Source organism: Heteronotia binoei, chromosome 10, assembly GCF_032191835.1.
Source record: "Heteronotia binoei isolate CCM8104 ecotype False Entrance Well chromosome 10, APGP_CSIRO_Hbin_v1, whole genome shotgun sequence".
Lineage (NCBI taxonomy): Eukaryota > Metazoa > Chordata > Lepidosauria > Squamata > Gekkonidae > Heteronotia > Heteronotia binoei.
In genome coordinates this window covers 38815184-38835987 of record NC_083232.1, presented here as the reverse complement: position 1 = coordinate 38835987, position 20804 = coordinate 38815184, and the positions used below count along the sequence as shown (strand labels likewise).

Genomic DNA, 20804 nt, shown 5'->3' with positions numbered 1-20804 from the left:
CTAGGCAAGAGAAACTCTTTAGGGAGGGGAGTTTATCAAAGCAGGCACAACCAGCAAAACCACCAAACACCGGAATAGCACAGTCAGACTTTTCTACCTTAAACAGTATATAACACCAGTTTTTTTCCTTGTCTGCAATTGTGACAGCAGGTATATCACACCTGACTTAGTATCATCTACCATGAATGCAGCAGTAAGCTACTACGGTTGAAGAATGACAGGCTCTCACTTTTGATGGTTGCTGAATTTTAATCTCCTGGGAGTCAGATGCAGAGTCTGATTTGGTTCCTCCAGAGTTTGGCTTTTCTTTTTTCCGCTTCTGTTTCTTTTTCTTCTTCTTAGCTCCCAAGTCTCCTCCTGGACTTCTGTTAAAAAAGACAGATAAAATGTGACCAATAAAAAAAAATTAAAAACATTATAAAACTTGACATACATGTACACTAAGAGCTGTATGGCTTTCAAATGATTCCCTGCTTCCACTACAGATCTTTGACTCACCCTTGGGGACTTGTTAGATGTGTCCATCTCTGAAAATGAAAGCCCTGCTGCTGTCAGGGAGCATGTGGGCCAAGGGGAAACAAGGCTCCATGCTGATGAAAAAGAGGAATGTTCCCTCAGAAGGGACCCCTTCTACAGTTGGGGAGCCCCCCTGTCAAGAATGCTATAAGATCCCCTCTCCCCTTAAATACCTCCTTCTTAAGTCCTTGTATATTGTACTATAATACTCTCATTGGCCGTGCACTTTCTGTATTTTATGTAAATTAGTTTGTTTTGATCTATGCTGGCCATGGGCCGTAATAATAATAAACTGAAACAGTTGGTGAGCAGGTTTCCTTTTGCAGCAAGGAACCATCCCTGGGCAGGGAGAAGAGGGCTTCTGATATTTGGTGATTTGATCCTTAGGCACACATAGATGGGTGGTGAACCCGCATACTGACCATATGGTGACTTGCCTGCCTGGCATGAAGGTAGCAGATATCATGAGTGGTCTAGCTAGACTGGTAGACAATGCTGGGGAGAAGCCAGTGGTTGTAGTACATGTTGGCACCAACAACGTGGGTAAATGTAGTTGTGTGGTCCTGGATGAAGAATTTAGGCTGCTAGGCAGGAGACACAAGGCCAGGACCTCCAAGGTGGCCTTCTGAGAAGTGCTGCCTATTCCACCCAATGAGACAGCTAGACAAGCACAAATGAAGAGTCTCAATGAGTGGATGAGATTAAGGTGTAGGGAGGAAGGGTTTAAGTTCATTAGATTCTGGGGTGCTTTTTGGAACAAGCAGGACCTGTACAAAAAAGACAGCCTCCACTTGTCTCAAAAAAGAACCAAACTGCTAGCACTTAAAATCAAAAAGGTGGCAGAGCAGTTTTTAAACTAAATCTTGGAGGAAAGCCAACAGGAGATGAAATGTCTTTGGTTCAAGATGCCTCATCTCAAAGAGATGTTGTTACTGCTCTACAGGGAAATGGATTACAGCTGGCCACTGAGAGGGTGACAAACTGCCTGACAAGGTCTAGAGGCCACAGGAGGAAGTCTGCACGTCCAACGTGTCTGGGAAATTATAGATGTTTATATGCAAATGCTAGAAGTGTCTGAGGTAAAATGGAAGAGCTGGAATGCTTAGCGTTAAGAGGAGAACATAGACACTGTGGACATTGTGGGCTGAGGATAGCGACGGTTGTCAGGCTGGCATCCCTCCCCTCCACCCCTTGAGGAGGATCTCCTGCCCCCGATGCAGCGTCCTGAAAGCAGGAATAGTAGCACTTTAATATGACACACTTTAATATGATGCCGTCGGGGTGTGCAATCTGTTTTTGAATTAATTGGTTTTATTGATTGATTGATGTATTTTTATCCATTGTTGTACATCGCCTAAAGCCTGGCTTCGGCCAGGATGGGGTGATTAATAAAGCCTAATAAATAATAATAGGAACTTGGTGGGATGAGGAAAACAAGTGGGATACAATGATTTGTGGATATAAATTATATCAGAAGGATAGGGAGGGAAGGCTCAGAGATGAAGTGGCTCTGTATCTTAGAGAGGGTATACAGTCCAGTAAGATTGAGAATATAAGAGAAATAGATACGCTTACAGAAACACTATGGGTGGAAATAGCGTGCCCCAAAAGAAGTTTAACTCAGGGAGTTTGTTATCGCCCACTAGATCAAAGGTTAGAGGATATTTAAAAATAGAGGGAAAATTACGGAAAGCAGCTAGATGAAATAACTGTTGTGGCAGGTGATTTTAAGTACCCAGATATTGATTGGGTCAATAGGTGGTCAAGTCAGGAGAAAGAGATTGGGTTTCTAGATATTCTCAATGGTTGTGCCATGGAGCAGATGGTCACAGAACGTACCAAGGGAGAGGCAATTCTGGACTTGGTCCTAAGTAATGCTCAAGATACAGTAAGAGAAGTAAATGTGATAGCGCTGGTTGGGAACAATGACCATAATGTTATTAAGTTCAACATTTATGTAAACAGGGGGTTGCCCAGGAAGATCAACATAACCACTTTTAACTTTAGAAAGGGTAACTTCTCTCAAATGAGGGGGCTCGTGAAGAATAAACTGAAAGGAAAGGTAAGGAGGGTTAAATCCCTTTAGGAAGCCTGGAGACCATTTAAAACTACAATCCTAGAAGCTCAGATAAAATGTATACTGTAGATTAGGAAAGGTACAAAGAAGACCTGCATAATTAATGAACAAAGTAATGGAAGCAGTAAAATGTAAGAAGGATTCCTTTAAGCAGTGGAAGGCTAGTCTGAGTGAGGTAAATAAAAGGGAGCATAGGTAGAGCAAATAAAATGCAAGTTGGTGACCAAACAGGCAAAAAGGGAATATGAGGAACATATTGCAAGACCAACAATAAAAATTTCTTCAAATACATTAGTGGCAGAAAACCAGCCAGGGAGGCAGTGTGGCTCTTGGATGACCAAGGGGTAATAAGGACGACTAAAGGATAGGAAATGTCAGAGAAGCAGAATGCATTTTTTGGCAGGAGCTTGTCCATTCCAAGATGGCAGGAGTTTCCCCATTTCAGAACCACAAGTTTCAGGAGGGGTGTTGAAAGACCTGAATCAGATTGAGGCAGGGCTTTTTTTGTAGCAGGAACTCCTTTGCATAATAGGCGACACACCCCTGATGCAGTTAATCCTCCAAGAGCTTACAGGGCTGTTAGTACAGGGCCTACTGCAAGCTCCAGGACGATTAGCTACATCAGGGGTGTGTGTCCTAATATGCAAAGGAATTCCTGCTACAAAAAAATCCCTGGATTGAGGTGATGAGAGAGGAGGTCCAACTAATGGACAAATTTAAACTGACACATCACCAGGCCCAGATGGCATACACCCAAGAGTTCTGAAAGAACTCAAGTGTGAACTTGTGGATCTCCTGACAAAAATATGCAGTCTACCATTAAAATCTGCCTCCACTCCGGAGGGCTGGAAGGTAGCTAATGTAACCCCCATCTTTAAAAAAAGGTTCCAGAGATGATCCAGGAAATTACAGGACAGTCAGTCTAACATCGATACTAGATAAATTAGTGAAATCTGTTGTTAAAGATAGAATTAATAGCCACATTGATGAACAAAAGTTACTGAAGAAGAATCACTATAGATTTTGCAAGGGAAGACTTCGTCTCACTAACCCTTTAAGAGTTCTTTGAGGGGGTGAACAAAAATATAGATAAAGGTGACCCAATAAATGTTTATGTAGACTTCCAGAAACCTTTTGATAAAGTTCCTTATCAAAGGCTCCTAAGTAAACTCAGTATTCATGGGATGAGGGGACAAGTTCTCATGCAGATTAAAAATTGGTTAATTAATAGAAAACAGAGTGAGTATCAATGTGCAGTTTTCACAGTGGAGGGTGGTAAGCAGTGGGGTACCACTGTAACCATAACAGTCCTCCAACGGGAGTGGTCTTTCCAATGAACAGACACCCCAACATGCTGGACATCCTCTGAACTAGAAGGTTCAGCACTGCACCCCAGAAGGCCAGTCTTGGCATGAGATGGGGCAGAATAAAAGAGGCTTGAGAGAGATACAGGAGCAATCACAGAACTAACACTGTTGCCAACATTCTCCAAACAGTCCTCCTCCTCCTTTTCTTCTTCTCTGAGGAACAAAAGGTGGGCAATCATTGTCTTTGCCCAAAGGTTCCAAAACCGATGGCTAGGAAGTTGCCTATTGTGTGCCCATGATGCAGATGAGGGGATCATGCCTTAGCCCATGTTCTCTGGTATAAATGGATTATGTTTGTAATCTGATTTCCTGTCCCAACTCCTGTCATACTATAGTATCAATGGAATGTCTCATTTCTGGCTAATCACTTCATTCCTAAACATGATTATTCCAGTTGTTTACCCTACATCTGCATTTCATCCTTTATATTCCAGGCTACCAAGGAAAACATGAACTTTCCAGTTTTACTGAACAAGCACTATCTAGCCTCATTCCTATAACTATTAGGAAACATCTCACCTTTTGTCTAGAAATGCCAGGCACCTCTTTTGTAGAGGCTCAAATCCCATTACACTATGGTCACCCTATTGTCACACTAGCTTATTTATGTTATCATGCTCTCAGGATACATTTTGGGGTAGAAATACACCCGGTCAGTTGCATGCCTAGTGTGATTTGATTGGGCACCCAGATACGCCAACATCTCTGATCCATATCAGGCCTTTGTACTTGGAAGCGCTGGCCGTTTTCATGTATCTCCTTCTCCCAAACCTCAGGCTTGTCTACTCTCCAAGACTGGTAACATATCACCCTCAACCCCATCCCCTCCTATTTTACCCATTATTTCCTTTTATTCTAAAATCTTGTGTGTATGCTCTCCAATCTCTGTGTACATTTAAATTCTGATATTTCTTAACAAAAATTCTTTCTTTATATATTGGCCTGTTCCTTGACTCCAAAAAGGGTTTAAAGGAAAAGGTATCTGTAAACATAGGCAGCAGATCCCATTTACACTTCATCCCTAGCAAGGTCTGCCTTTTTGCTAATTTCCCCAATACAAAAGCAAAAGCAACATCTTGAAATAAAACTGTTAGGGGTAACACCACAGGGCTCAGTACTGTGTCCGGTACTTTTGAACTTGTTTATTAATAATTTGGAGTTGAGAGTACACAGGGAGGTGGCTAAGTTTGCAGATGACACTAAGTTGTTCAGGGCGGTGAGAACCAGGGAGGATTGTGAGGCATTCCAGAGGGATCTGTTGAAGCTGGGTGAGTGGACATCAGCATGGCAAATGAGGTTCAACATGGGCAAGTGGGGCAAAGTAATGCACACTGGAGCCAAGAGTCCTAACTATAAATACACATTAATGAGATCTGAACTGGAGAGAGATCTTGGAGTCGTGGTAGATAACTCACTGAAAATGTCAACCTAGTATGTGACAGCAATAAAAATAAGAGATTAGATTTATACTCTGCCCTTCACAACCCAAAGGAGTCTCAGAGCATTTTACAATCTCCTTCCCCCAACAGACACCCTGTGAGGTAGGTGGGGCTGAGAGAGCTCTAACAGAAACTGCTTTTGAGAGAACAGTTCTGCAAGAACTTGCGACTGACTCAAGATCACATCAGCAGCTGCATGTGGAAGAGTGGGTAATCGAACCCAGTTAAGAACATAAGAACATAAGAGAAGCCATGTTGGATCAGGCCAATGGCCCATCAAGTCCAACACTCTGTGTCACACAGTGGCAAAAAATTTTATATACACACATACACTGTGGCTAATAGCCACTGATGGACCTGTGCTCCATATTTTTATCTAAACCCTTCTTGAAGGTGGCTATACTTGTGGCCGCCGCCACCTCCTGTGGCAGTGAATTCCACATGTTAATCACCCTTTGGGTGAAGAAGTACTTCCTTTTATCCGTTTTAACCTGTCCGCTCAGCAATTTCATCGAATGCCCACGAGTTCTTGTATTGTGAGAAAGGGAGAAAAGTACTTCTTTCTCTACTTTCTCCATCCCATGCATTATCTTGTAAACCTCTATCATGTCACCCCGCAGTCGACGTTTCTCCAAGCTAAAGAGTCCCAAGCGTTTCAACCTTTCTTCATAGGGAAAGTGCTCCAGCCCTTTAATCATTCTAGTTGCCCTTCTCTGGACTTTCTCCAATGCTATAATATCCTTTTTGAGGTGCGGCGACCAGAACTGCACACAGTACTCCAAATGAGACCGCACCATCGATTTATACAGGGGCATTATGATACTGGCTGATTTGTTTTCAATTCCCTTCCTAATAATTCCCAGCATGGCGTTGGCCTTTTTTATTGCAAACGCACACTGTCTTGACATTTTCAGTGAGTTATCTACCACGACCCCAAGATCTCTCTCTTGGTCAGTCTCTGCCAGTTCACACCCCATCAACTTGTATTTGTAGCTGGGATTCTTGGCCCCAATGTGCATTACTTTGCACTTGGCCACATTGAACCGCATCTGCCACGTTGACGCCCACTCACCCAGCCTCAACAGATCCCTTTGGAGTTCCTCACAATCCTCTCTGGTTCTCACCACCCTGAACAATTTAGTGTCATCCGCAAACTTGGCCACTTCACTGCTCACTCCCAACTCTAAATCATTTATGAACAAGTTAAAGAGCATGGGACCCAGTACCGAGCCCTGCGGCACCCCACTGCTTACCGTCCTCCACTGCGAAGACTGCCCATTTATACTCACTCTCTGCTTCCTATCACTCAGCCAGTTTTTGATCCACAAGAGGACCTGTCCTTTTACTCCATGACTCTCAAGCTTTCTAAGGAGCCCTTGATGAGGAACTTTATCAAAAGCTTTCTGGAAGTCAAGGTAAACAACATCTATTGGGTCTCCTTTGTCCACATGTTTGTTCACCCCCTCAAAGAAATGTAACAGGTTAGTGAGGCAAGATCTTCCCTTGCAGAACCCATGCTGAGTCTTCCTCAATAACCTGTGTTCATCAATGTGCCTACTCATTCTGTCCTTGATAATGGTTTCTACCAACTTTCCCGGTATTGAAGTCAGACTGACTGGCCTGTAATTTCCCGGGTCTCCTCTGGAACCTTTTTTAAAGATGGGGGTGACATTTGCTACCTTCCAGTCCTCAGGAACGGAGGCAGATTTCAATGAAAGATTACAGATTTTTGTTAGAAGATCCACAAGTTCAACTTTGAGTTCTTTCAGAACTCTCGGATGTATGCCACCCGGACCCGGTGTCTTATTAGTTTTTAATTTGTCTATCAGTTGTAGGACCTCCTCTTTTGTCACCTCAATCTGACTCAGGTCTTTCAATACCCCTTCCAAAATTAGTGGTTCTGGGGCGGGCAAAAAGTTCTCATCTTCCACAGTGAAGACAGAGGCAAAAAATTCATTTAGCTTCTCAGCCATTTCCCTATCCTCCTTCAGTAATCCTTTTACCCCATGGTCATCCAAGGGCCCCACTGCCTCCGTGGCTGGTTTCCTACTTCTAATATATTTGAAGAAAGTTTTATTGTTGGTCTTTATGTTTTTTGCAATATGCTCCTCATAGTCCCTTTTTGCCTGCCTGATCACAGTATTGCATTTGATTTGCCACAGCCTGTGTTCCCTTTTACTAATCTCACTTGGACTGGTTTTCCACCACTTGAAGGAGTCCTTCTTACCTTTTACAGCTTCCATTACTTTGTTTGTTAACCACGGAGGCCTTTTCTTATGCCTGTTTGTGCCTTTCCTAACTTGTGGTATGTATTTTATCTGAGCTTCTAGGATTATAGTTTTAAATAGCATCCAAGCTTCCCCAAGGGTTTTGACCGTATGTACTTTTCCTTTCAGTTTCCTCCTCACATGCCTCCTCATCTCAGTGTATTTACCCCTTTTAAAGTTAAACGTGGTTGTGGCGGTCTTTTTGGACAACTCCCTATTTATACAAATGGTGAAATCAATAACATTATGGTCACTGCTCCCAAGTGGCGCAATCACTTTTACATCTCTCACCAAGTCTTGGGCATTACTTAGGACCAAATCCAGGATCGCCCCACCCCTGGTAGGTTCTGAGACCATCTGCTCCATAGCACAGTCATTGATAGCATCAAGAAACTCAATCTCTTTCTCTCGACCAGAACACATATTGACCCAATCAATGACCCAGTTCTCCCAGGTAAGAGGCTGCACACTTAGTCACTACACCAAATTGGCTCTCAAAAGGCAAATGCTATGCTGGAGATTATTAAGAAAGGAATTTAAAACAAATTAGCTAGTATCATAATGCCTCTGTGATAATCAAAGGTGCAGCCTCATTTGGAATCCTGTGTACAGATCTGGTTACTCCACCTCAAAAAAGATATTATAGCATTGAAAAAAAGTGCAGAAAAAGGCAACTAAAATGATTAAGGGGATGGAACACTTCCCCCATGAAGAAAGGTTAAAGGGCCAATCCTACACTTGAAGAGTAACTAACAAGTGGAATTCACTGCCACAGGAAGTGGCGGTGGTTATGAGCATAGAAAACTTCAAGAGGGGATTAAATACATGTATGGAGGAGAGGTCCATCAGAAGGTATTAGCCAAATGATATAAATCAGGGGTGTCAAACTCATTTGTTATGATGGCTGGATCTGACATAAATGACACCTTGTCGGGCCAGGCCATGTTGGGCCGAGCCATGTGTGTACCTATTTGAGATTAGGTAGCAGAGATATAAACTTCATAAAGGACACAATACAATTAAAGATTTTTAAAAAAAACTTAAACTAAAACATGCTTAAAACATTAACACGTTGGTCTTAAAGGTGCTTTCTTTGTAATTCTTCCATGGGACCAGGATGAGGGAAGGACCCTCAAAAAATTGAGAAAATCAAGGTTTTGCTCTGTAGCTCCTGTGCAATTCAGCAAGCCTTGCAAAGCAAGCTGAGATGCAGAAGGAAGCAAGAGAGAGGGAGAAGGAAGCAGACAAGAGCCAGTTGCTCGGGGGCGATAGGAGCCCTTTGGGGGCCTGATTCAGCCCCCGGGCCATGTTTGACACCCTGGTATAGATGGAACACTATGTCCAGGGCAGTGATGCACTTGTATTCTTGGTACTTGGGGGACAACAGTGGGAGGGGTTTCTGGAGTCTGGCCCCACTGGTGAACCTACTGATGGCACCTAGTTTTTTGCCACTGTGTGACATAGACTATTGTACTGGATGCGCCACTGGCCTAATTCAGCATGGCTTCTCTTATGTTCACAAGACAAAGTATGTGAGGCTGCTAGAGAAAACAGCTGCCCTGTGTTGAACTCCTCCTTTCTGCAACAGATTGTTCAACTTCTTGTCTTTATATTCCTCCAGTGCAGGCTGGCCACTGATGGGACAAAGGGTCAAAAAAAACAACAGAGGGGGGAGAAAAGAGAAACTCTACCTAGAATGGCTGTTATTAAAGATGGGTACCATGGTATGGAGGAGCCCCGTGGCGCAGAGTGGTAAAGCTGCAGTACTGCAGTTGGAGCCCTCTGCTCATGACCTGAGTTCGATCCCAGCGGAAGCTGGTTCAGGTAGTTGGCTCCAGGTTGACTCAGTCTTCCATCCTTCCGAGGTCTGTAAAATGAGTACCCAGTTTGCTGGGGGGGGGAAGTGAAGATGACTGGGGAAGGCAATGGCAAACCACCCCGTAAAAAGTCTGCTGTGAAAACGCTGTGAAAGCAACGTCACCCCAGAGTCGTAAATGACTGGTGCTTGCACAGGGGACTACCTTTCCCTTTGTACCACGGTATGGGTGCTGTACAGTCCTTCCATAAGAACAGCCTGCATTAACTGAAGCGGGGTTGGCAGTTCTGGATAAGGGGTTTTCCCAAAGAGGCCTATCAGCTCCCTTCCTTTCTGTCCTGGAGATGTGTCAAGGGTTTTAGTATTTCTTCTTTTCTGACATGATGTTATTGTAATCTGTACTTCTGGTTTTGTCTTACTGTTGATGGTTGATTGTATCATGGTATATTTTATTGACTGCTTTTATTGGCAGCATATTTTCTGCCAGTTTTACATTTTTAAGGCTAAGTTATTGCCATTGTTTTAAAACGGTGTTTGGGTTGCTGCTGGCTGCTAGGTCCTAAGCACATCAAGGGCTGTTGTCAAAGTCTTTTATTATTCGTTCACTGACGTAAGCTACCTCAAGTGCTGTTTATAATTTTGATTTTCTAAATAAATATATTAAACTGGACATTTGTTTAAACTCTGTTCTCTGAGAAATAGGTAATGAGGCACTTTAAAGCTACAGAAAAGCACTCAGCACATTTCCTGATGGGTTGTGCCGTATGCCTTTAGCTGTTTAGCACTCACAACATAGGGTGAAACAGATTAGAAACAGTATATCCTTTAAAACATTAATAGTTCTCATTATCTTGGAATCAAGGACAGCAGTTTGCAAAAGGCACAAGGGAGAGAATGAAACCATGTCCCCAAAAAGTACGACAAAAGTAGTTTTGTTTTTTAAAAGTCTAAGCTATTGAACACAAATTTAATTTTCTTTAAATAACTGGATTTCTTTCTTTAAAAACTAAGCTGTTCTTAATGTGATAAAATACACTTTCAAAACATTGCTAAACTGCAGTTGGTAAAGAAAATATTGTATCTTGGTTCTAAAAATATACAAGACCTATGCATGGGATTAGGCTGGGATGCATATCCATTGCCATAATACAAGTCTATTTATGGGAATTTCTGTAACAAAATGGAAATGTTTCTTCGGTAACTTGTGCAACTATTTGTTTGGGGTCAGAAGATGCAGGTATGTTATAACTTTGTGCAAGGCTCTCTAGTTGTGAAAAAGTTAGATGTTATTCACAGAACAAAGACCCATGGTCAATTTCATGTCACTTCAGTTGATTTATCACAGTTTAGTCAGCCTCCAGGGATAAAGCGCTGTCACTACAGTACATTATAAAACTGATGGTGAGCCAAGTCATTTACATTATCATTTCAATTGACCATGAGAGGAAGAGCCCACAGCAGAAAAACACAACCAGACAAACTCAGAATCAAGCACAGAATTAACTGATTAGCAAACATGAAAGTATAAGAACACCGCTGGCCCTAAGGGCCAAATTAGACATGTTTATTTTTTTAAAAGCTGAGGCCTTGCGGAATGGCCTTTAAAACATGAAGGAGAACTTGTTTGGCCTCAGAACCCCACTGCCTTCCCAGCAAACAGTTTTCCCACACTGAAAATGTGGTGGGAGGGGAGAGTTATTTCCTGAGGGGGGCGGGCATTGGTATTTTTATGAGTGCACACCTGAAGTCATGTGACCTCTAACAACTGACCCCTGTTGGGGGCCTGGAAGATATTCAGGGAGATGGCTGAACAAAGTCTGCCCCCACTTCCTGACTACTGGTATTCCAAGGAGGTCTCCCATCCCAGTACTTACCAGAGTGGGGCCTCCTGAACGTCTAAGAACTGTCAAGATCAGGCATGCCTGGGTTATTCAGGTCAGGGCAGTAGTTTCCTTGTTTTTGCCACTTCAAGTGCACAAAATGCTCTATATGGAGCAGCAAGAATGGGGAAATAACTCTCTCCTAGTACTCTTTCAGCATGAGAAAACAGCTTGGGACTGGGAGCTCCTGCCTCCCCTCTCCTGCAAGAATTCCAATTGGTCTCTCCTTTAATTTTTTAAAGCATTTGGGATACTCAGCCAACACTCTTTAGAAATAGGCAAGGGACAAAGAAACAAAAACAGATACAGTTCACATATGCCACAAAAAATGGTGAATAGCCTTGTGAAATAAGCACAAGCAAGAGCCTGTTTATCTCAAGCCTCACTCAGAAACAGCCTTGGTTATGTGGGATTCTAGTTCTGCCAGTGTCAAACCATGGAAATATCTAGGTAAACACTATTAGGTGCTGTATAAAAATACATCAGTAATGCTCTGGGAGACAGTGGTACTACATAAAAACAAAATGCCATTCATTATAAAGTTAACAGGTTTTACAGCAACCTCTTAAAAAGAGTACAGAGGCTTTCAGTATTTTACTAATCCTATATAGTATTAATAAAAGCCCAACTCAACTGGATACCAAACCAAGCCCCTGTGTTAATTAAAAACAAACAATAATGGGCCAAAAACATTATGAGAGGCTGTGTTGTTAAAGTGTGTGTCTAGGACCAAGAAAGACATGGGCCTGAATCCCAGCTTGAACTGCAACATTCACCAGGTGACTTTGAGCCAATCACTCTCAGCTTCTAACTTGCTTCTGAATATAAAAATGGAGCAGGGGGAAGCCCCAGCCATCCTGAGCTGCTTAGTGGTGCAGTTCCGCGTTGCCCTGTTGCTGCCCAAATGTCTGCCACCCACCTGCCTGGCAAAGAGAGAGAGTGCCATAGGCCAGGACTCCAATGCATATCTGTGGAACTCCCTGGGATACTTCTGCTCCAGGGCTCCTGCCACTTGTGCCGTGAATCTCAGTGGGCATTGTGCTGTCAGCAGGTCTTTTGTCCCTGTCTTCTTGTGCAGTGCCCGAGAATGAAGAGGTGAGTGCTGTCAGGGGGCTAGAGCTGCAATGGTGCATGCAGCTTGGCTGAGCCCATGTATGCCACCCACAGAGATGTCACTGGGCCACTGTTCCCTTTTTGGTGGGTGTTGCTGAGGATTCCAGCCTGCTCACTATGCACTCTCGGACTTGTGGAGGGGCATTTCTTCCCCTGCCCCGAGCAATGCCCAGAGGATGGTGACTGCATCCATCCATCATCACTAGGATTTATATTAGCTCACAGGACTGTTAAGGATATATGCAATGTAAGTACTGAAAAGAAACAGAGCAATTATACTGAATTGTCTTTTGTTAAATTCTGGATATTAATAATGGAGAATAAAATTGAATAGTTATATAAAAACCGGGCAACAGTCTATTAATATAGCTTGTATACTTAAAAATGGGACTAAATTTTATAAACTTCACCTTCACAACAGCTCCATCAGAAGGCCTTGTAGGAACAGTCTGAGACACACATAAAACAGAATCTCAAAGAAAAACCCAAGACTAGCATATCTAAGTCACCTTACAAGCATTCCAGCATTTAAGATGTATGCATACCTGCACCTCCCAGAGCTACCTGTGATATTTTCTGCAGTAAGTTTATGGATCCTTTTGCTGCCCACAATGCTATTTTAATACATAAGCACTGCATCACAGGAATATATGCAGTCCACGGTCAATGTTAAGTGTCAGCCTCAAGGAACACAGCTTCCTTTATATAGTTGACTAAAAGATGCATTGCAGACACCCTTCACTACGTGAGAAGTTTAAGCTTGAACTCTAGAAGAATTTGTGTTCAGCAGCATCTAAGTAGGCAGTTCTGAACACAGCAAGGCAGTTGACACGATCAGTTTAACTTTTCAGCAAGTTAATTTGCTCACCTTTTACCACACATCTGAGCAGACAGAAAATGCTCTGGGAACTGAAAAGCAAATATTTGAAGTACTGAAAAGCCATCAAAAGCTGTAAGATACCCCTTTTCAGTTCTTTAATGGAACACCAGGTTGGTATTATACTTTCTAATTACTTATGGAATGGCTTTTTTACACCATAAAATGATTCCAGTTTAAGAGTCATATCTTCCCTTGCAGAATTATGGGAATTATAGTTTGGTGAAGAGGAGGCTGAAAATTTTCCATTAGTAATCTCTAGCTTCATACACATTTCTACCACATCTGAAGACCCCTAGAAAACAAGAATGACTCTTAGTCCATTTTGAACCTACAATACAGATGTGTCTTCTATCTCAGTGTATAAGCCTTATCCTTAGAACTGAAAAACTATCATTAGTCCAGACATTTGGGGGGGGGAAACCTAAGGATTTCACGTTGGTGCTTAATCTGAGGTTATTCCCCATTCTCTGCCAAGATGTCAAAAACAGCCATTTGAAACATTAGCACAATAATTTTGTTCCTTTATGACTTTATACAGCGTATAATTACACTGAACAGTCTTTTGAGGAAGGACAGATGATCAATCTCACCCACAGCTTTTATTACAAGGTCTCATTTGTCATTAGTTTCAATTCTGACATTAGTTTTCTTTTTGGAGGAGGTGTCATAATGTTCAAGAAATTTAAATGAATGTGGAGCATGATTCGCGGCGCTGTAATACTACCTATTTAATAGAACAAGGCACCTTGCTGTGCACATGTGGCAGATACTTAAGCAACCTAAGAACAGGATTCAAAACCCAAGGAACACCAAAATTGGCTTCATACTACAAACAGCACTGGACTCCTCTTTATTGAACACCAGTTCCTTGTACCACATATCACATTTTACAGATGCTGCAAAACAAGTTGTGAGATAAGGCACAGGGCCTGCAGTTAAAGCCATTGTGCTGGTCTGATACTTCACAGCCCACATGTACTTGCAAAGCTTTGTCCTAGGCCTACATATACACCATCCTGCACAATCAGAACAAAGCCCACCAAACCTCACTGAGGCCAGCCAGGTGATCCCAGAAATAGCTTGAAGACAATGGCCATTCCCCACCCATGTCTCTCCACAGTTGGTGTTCAGTGGAATACTGGCTCTGAACCTGAAAGGTATACCCTGTACTAAGAGCCGGGTAAGCCCTTGAAGGATTGGCTACATCAGGGGTGTGTGGCCTAATATGCAAAGGAGTTCCTGCTACAAAAAAAGTTCTGAGTATACCTAACTAAAAAGTCCAATAAGCTACAGATAGCCCTATCCTTCATGAATCTGCCCAACTGCATTTTAAAGCCACTGCTATGTCTTGTACATCTTGTAGCAGTGACTTCCACAAATTAGTGAGCACAGTGTGAAATATTATTCTCTCTGCACAGTATCTAACTTACAGTCAATTCCATAGGGTGACCCTAAGCATGAAAGGAAGAGATTATTTTTCAGTTTATCCAATAACTATGAATATGTTCTTTATCATATTGTTAGCTCCCCCCACCATGTCATTTTTTTAAAAAAATGAAAAGTCCCCATACTTTCAGTCTTTCTACACTGGCCCAAGAACATGCAAACCAAGTTGGTCTCAGCTTAGTTAGTGCCTGAATGAGAAACTCTTTGGGAGCCCCATGCAATCTGTTCTGAAAATATAAATGCAAATGATAAAAGTAGATCAAGTAAGAAAAAGGTATACATGAAGCTGCTTTATACTGAATCAGACCACTGATCCAAAAAGGTCAATATTGTCTACCCAGACTGGCAGAAACCCTCCAGGATTTCATGTATCATCTGGCCCTTTTTAAGTGAATCAGGGATTGTACCTGGCACATTCTGCATGCCAAGCACATGCTCTACCACTGAACCACTGGCCCCTCCCTGAAAGGAAAGATGAACCTCCAAGATTGGACAGGCAACATTACATCTACATTTCTAAACAGATAGCCAAGTCATACATCCAGGGCTTTTTTTGTAGCAGGAACTTATTTGCATATTAGGCTACACCCCCCTGATGTAGCCAATCCTCTTGGAGCTTACAGTAGGTCCTGTACTAAGAGCCCTGTAAGCTCTTGGAGGATTGGCTATATCGGTGGGTGTAGCTTAATATGCAAAGGAGTTCCTGCTACAAAAAAAGCCCTGCAATATATCCACAATATCTACAATAATTCTTCACTTATGTTATGGTTAAGACATCACACCTCAATTCTGCTACTCTTTGCTTCATTCCTGTTTTTAGAAAGAAGCTATGCCTATATCATATTTCTCTGCAGTGAATAAAGGAGTAAAGAAGAGGCTGCCTTAGGACAGCAGTAGATAAGCGTTGTCCTAACTTTCAGAACTATTCACAACACTTACTGCATACATCCCTGTAGGTAGCCAGCAATAAATTATTTCCAAACAAATGCTTGACTAAGGGTCAAATTACACATTTTTTTAAACAAGTTGTGTCTGACTTCCCCAAATCCAATGCACTTTCCCTGCAGCCACGCAGTAGCTACTTGGGACTGTATTTTTAAGGATCACAGGGGCCCAGTTTGGGTCAGAACCATGGCATAGAGGGAAGAAGGGCTCCTGCCTTGTTCCACACAATTCTTCCAAGCCAGAAAGTCCATACTGCAATCACAGACTGACATGTGAGTCAGAGAGAGACCGGAAATACAAATGAATCACTGCTTTAAGGTCACCAGCATGCTACCTGCAAGTACGAGAAATTCTTAAGGGGTGACATTTTTATTCAGCTGAATTTAGTGCAATTTCTCCCCTTAGTATCGAAATTGGCGTCACTCTAATTAGATCTGTTACCTTAGCGAGTACAGTTATGTAGCTGGAGTCTGTGCAGAACTGAAATTAACCTTTTACGTTTATTAATATAATATACACAGTGTTTGTTAAGACAGCAGTTATGTGCCTACATCATCACTGATCAGAGACACCTTAACCAAATACTTAAGGAACACATAGCACAGTCCTATTTAGAGTTAGACTTTTCTCAGCCCACTGAAGTCAATAGGGTTTTGATGGGTGTAACTTCACTTAAGGTCACACCACTAGGGAGGTGGCTTGTCACATATCACATACTTAGGTACACACCTAAGGTATTTTAAATATGAATACAGCTAAGACGTACATCATACAGATATACATATCAAAAAGCCATGACTGGCTGATGTTCTGTGTAGAGCATTTACTTCATGGCAAGTACAATCAGGGCTTTTTTTGTAGCAGGAGCTCCTTTGCATATTAGACCACACACTCCTGATGCAGTCAATCCTCCAAGAACTTACAGTAGGCCCTGTAAGAAGACCCCTGTAAGCTCTTGGAGGATTGGCTACATAAGCGGGGGATATAAGCCTAATATGCAAAGGAGTTCCGGCTACAAAAAAAGCCCTAAATACAGAAGTCTTGCATAACATATGCAGTAGTTTAAGCATTTCTTTAACATGTATAACAATGATCTCTAAAAGATTCAGTGCAGCCCCATCTTCACTTCTTGTTTTGATAATAAAGCACATTTCCTTGGCAAACTTATTGAGCTCTTTGTTAAGCAGCCAACAAAGGTTCTTTGAGTTATTTATATACTTGCCCTTGATTTTGGAAATATAATCTGGCAGATCCAAATGTGTCTCATTTGCACACTAGAAAACTGTTGGGATTTTTAAAGAAAAGAAAATGTAGATAGTGTTATGTGTGCGGGGGGGGGGGGGGGGAGACAGAGAGAAACAGGATCCTTCAAAGCCCCAAGTAACAGTTTAAGAATATTTCCTAGGCAAACTTAGTGCCACAAGTAGCTTTATTATCCAAGGCTAGTGTAAGAGTTGACATTGGGAACACAAGTTCTGACATTACATGGCATCTGAGTCCCCACTTTTTCTAAATAGTTAACAGGAAAAAGGGAACCACTTTCCTTTTCATGACCCTTCCTGCTGGATCATCAGTTCTCTGAACTGAAATGCATGTACTGTGGTTACTTTCTTGAAGAAAGATACCAGCGCTGCCAGACTATGTTGTCTGATCTGCAAGTCTTCTAATATAATACACTTTGGGCATGCTCTTTTTTTACCACGCCTGCACCAGAACTGAATCTTGGAATTCAAAATTAATGAGTACTCCTCTTAACCCTGTTCCCAAAGAAGAGCCTGTAGAAAAATGTGGGGCAATTGTAAACAATACTATAGCTCACCTGCCCCAACCTTCTGGCTTACTTTATATCAGGTCAGGCGAGGTGTGTTATGAAATCACATCGCAGGGAAGATCCCACACCTGTATCCAGCGTTCATTCACCTGAACGAGCTCCCACCCGCTGGTTCCATCGTTAGGGTGGATCAGGCTCATTCTCTGCACCCCCATTTCGGTGAGTACTCGGAGGGGGGGGGGAGAATAAAACCCTAGCACCACTCTAGACAGATGCTTAAAGGGCCAGTTCGAATGTCCACTAAGGGCTGTTAAAGAGGCGGCAAAGCACTAACTGCAAAAAGATGGTAGGTGACCACAAAGGAAACACTGGGGGTGGAAGAGCCGGGGGCGGGGGGAAGAAGAGGAGGAGATCCTCCCACAGACACAATCACATGCTCGCCAACAACAGCAAGCATCATCCAGAGGACAGGCGAGAGGTGTCGGCTCCGGGGTATGCGCGCTCCAGAGCGCAAAGCAATCCGCTCCGCGCAGCCAGCCGAACAGACGCCCAAAGCTGAGCAGCCTGCCGCCGCCGCCGGGGACCAGGAAAGCAAACGCGCCCCGAGGCGCTGCTGCTGCTGCTGCTCCCCGGCTCCTCCAGCTCGTCAGAGACGCCAAGGGGAGCGGCTCGCCTCCCTTCCCGCCCAGCACAAAAGCCCGCTCGCCACGGGCACGGCCTCAGCCCGCCCCCGCCCGCACTGCCGCCGCCTCCTCCTGCTGCCTCCCCCTTCCGCCCGCCAGGCTCGCACGCCTCCAATGCCGCAGGGAGCGACCGGCTCGGGGGCGGGAGGAGGCTGCCCCCCCCACAACTGCCTCGCCCCCCCGGCCGGGCCGACCCCCGGCGGGCTCCAGCCACTGCCACGCTGAGCAGGGCGGGCGGGCGGGCGAGCTCGAGCGGCCGGCGAGCCCTACCCCTTGGAGTGCTCCGTCTCCTCCTCATTGTCGCCGTCGATGCCGCAGGTGTCCTGGTCGTCCAGCTCGAGGCTCTGCTGGCTGGCTGCAGACTCGCTGTCCTCCGCCATCACGGGGGGAAGGCGGCCGCGGGGCGGGGAGGGGAGGGGAGGGGGGAGAGAAGGAGGGACTCCCGGGCAGAAGCCTATGAAAGGCAACCAACCGGGGCACGCGGGCAGATGCAGCCCGGAGGAGCTCCCTCTAGCTGCCGGCCTCCCCTCTTGCTGGAGACCAGACGCAGCCCCGCTAGACGCCCACCTCGCCGAGGAGCTGCTGCTGCTGCTGGCCCGCCCGCCTCAGGAGGAACGCCATCTCAGCCTCCCGGGGCGGCAGCAGCCTGCTCGGCTTCCTATTAATAGGAAGAATGCCAATCATGCCCCCCCCCCCGGCGTCTCTCTTGTCAAGCGCGGATAATATTCGCCTCACAGGCTCTGGGTCAATTATCCCGGAATTACTACCACATGTTTTTATGTGTACGTAGGAAGGCGCCTTATATCGAGTTAGACCATTGGTCCATTAGCGCAGTATCGGCGGCGCTGACTGGCAGCACGTCTCCAGGGTTTTTAGGTTTAGAAAAGACCCCTCCCCGCTTATTTCTTGACATAGTTTAAGTGGATACGTTAGGCATCGTGCATAGGATTTTTTTTTTGGGGGGGGGGGTTGCAAATAAAGCGTGTGCGGGTTTCACAGTGCCGTCCTGAACAAAACTGACTTCATATGGGATGTAACTGCTAGGACTGCACTGCCAGTGTCAACCAGGTTCCTTGTGGGATTAATGCTTTAAAAATATTGAACTGTGTGCTTCTGAGCATGTGCAGATGTACACAGCGAAATCGGTGTTTTTAGACGGCCCCCAAAGAGATTATGTTCAGACTCCTTGATAAGAGACTGTTAAGTAATGTCTGGGTATGCAGTGAAATTCGGTTTCTTACGTTTGGCCCCAAGTCAGCTGATTGTCCTTGGTCTTGTTTGTTGGCTGGTTTTGTATTTTTATGCCACCCTTCCTTCAAACAGCTGGAAGTGAGGTACATTGTTCTCAATTTTATCCGGCACAACAACTCTTTGAGGAAGATCAGGCTGAGTGAATGGCTGGCCCAAGGTCATTCAGTGATCTTTGTAGTCAAATTGAGGATCAGAAATAGGGTTGCCAGGTCTGCGTTGGAAAATACCTGGAGACTTTGGAGGTGGATTCAGGAGAGGGTGGGGTTTGGGGAGGGACCTTTCTACCTAGTACAATGCCTTAGAGTCTACCCTTCAAAGCAGCCTTTTTCTCCAGGGGAGCTGATCTCTGCCAGTTGGAGATCAGTTGTAAAAGTGGGAGATCACCAGGCCCTGCTTGGAGGCTGGCAGCCCTAGAACCTAGGTCTAAATGGTCTTAAACCCAACAGACCACATGAGCTCAGGTCATATTTGCTGCAAATCTGGAGTCATTCACAAGTCACTATTTACTTGCATTGTAATGTGATAAAGAAGTCAAGTCTGAAAAGCTAATTTGCATTTATAAGTACCAGAAATAATTTTGGCAAAGTGGTATAACTTCATCTATTGGCAATGTCAGTTCATGTTTTGCATAGCTGGAATTGGTTCATACTAATTTCATTTCATGTCTGCATGTGGCATAATATTATTATTATTTTGTGTCTGTTGCCTGAATTCCTTGTCCTTTACATCAGATGGAAGAATTTTATTTTAGTCTACTATTAGGATGATTTTGTAATCATTATTCTAACCAAGCAACAAAAAAAAATATGTTGTGGAATGTTGGATTCTAATTACATTAAGCAAATGGAAACAAGCTGTTATTTTTTCAATTGTATTCAAGATAATGCTTGGTTTGTGCTTGAAAGTTTTCATTTCTTTAACAATCCTGTAGCAATCAGACGTCAGTTTCTATAAATTTTGAAGTCTCTGCAGCTGTGAAGCAAGCTCACAATACTAATGCTTTTTATTTTAGTAGGCTGGTCTCTCTGTGTTCCCATGGGGCCAGTTTGTTTAGGGAGGCGTTTCTGGCCGCATGCTAAAAATAACCTTCCTGAATTAAATATTTTTGGGACTCAGGATTTTAACTACTAGCCATTTAGCAGTAAAATTATTCTAACTGCTGATGTATATTAAAGGGCCTTAATAAATTTTAAAGCCACACTGGGAGAGATTTGTCAAGTCTTGGGGAGATGCCTTTGGAGCTTAACTTTACTGACAAAAATCGACGTTTTGATTTGAATAATTAAAGTTTCTGCAGTTCCAAAATTGGTTATTGTCTTTTATTAGAAAGTGGCACATTTAAGATCTCACAAT

General features: G+C 43.6%; 1 protein-coding gene across 1 annotated transcript in view; it reads right to left on the bottom strand.

Moving 5' to 3' along the window:
• NMT2 (N-myristoyltransferase 2) overlaps nucleotides 1-18868 on the bottom strand; it is a 41891-nt gene extending 23023 nt beyond the window's left edge. Inside the window, exons 1-2 of the mRNA XM_060248437.1 lie at nucleotides 18471-18868; nucleotides 230-365 (exon numbers count right to left, since the gene is read on the bottom strand). Of these exons, the coding sequence (XP_060104420.1) occupies nucleotides 230-365; nucleotides 18471-18580 (246 nt within the window). The 5' untranslated portion in view covers nucleotides 18581-18868. The remainder of the gene's footprint in view (nucleotides 1-229; nucleotides 366-18470) is intronic.
• Nucleotides 18869-20804: the final 1936 nt, after the last annotated feature.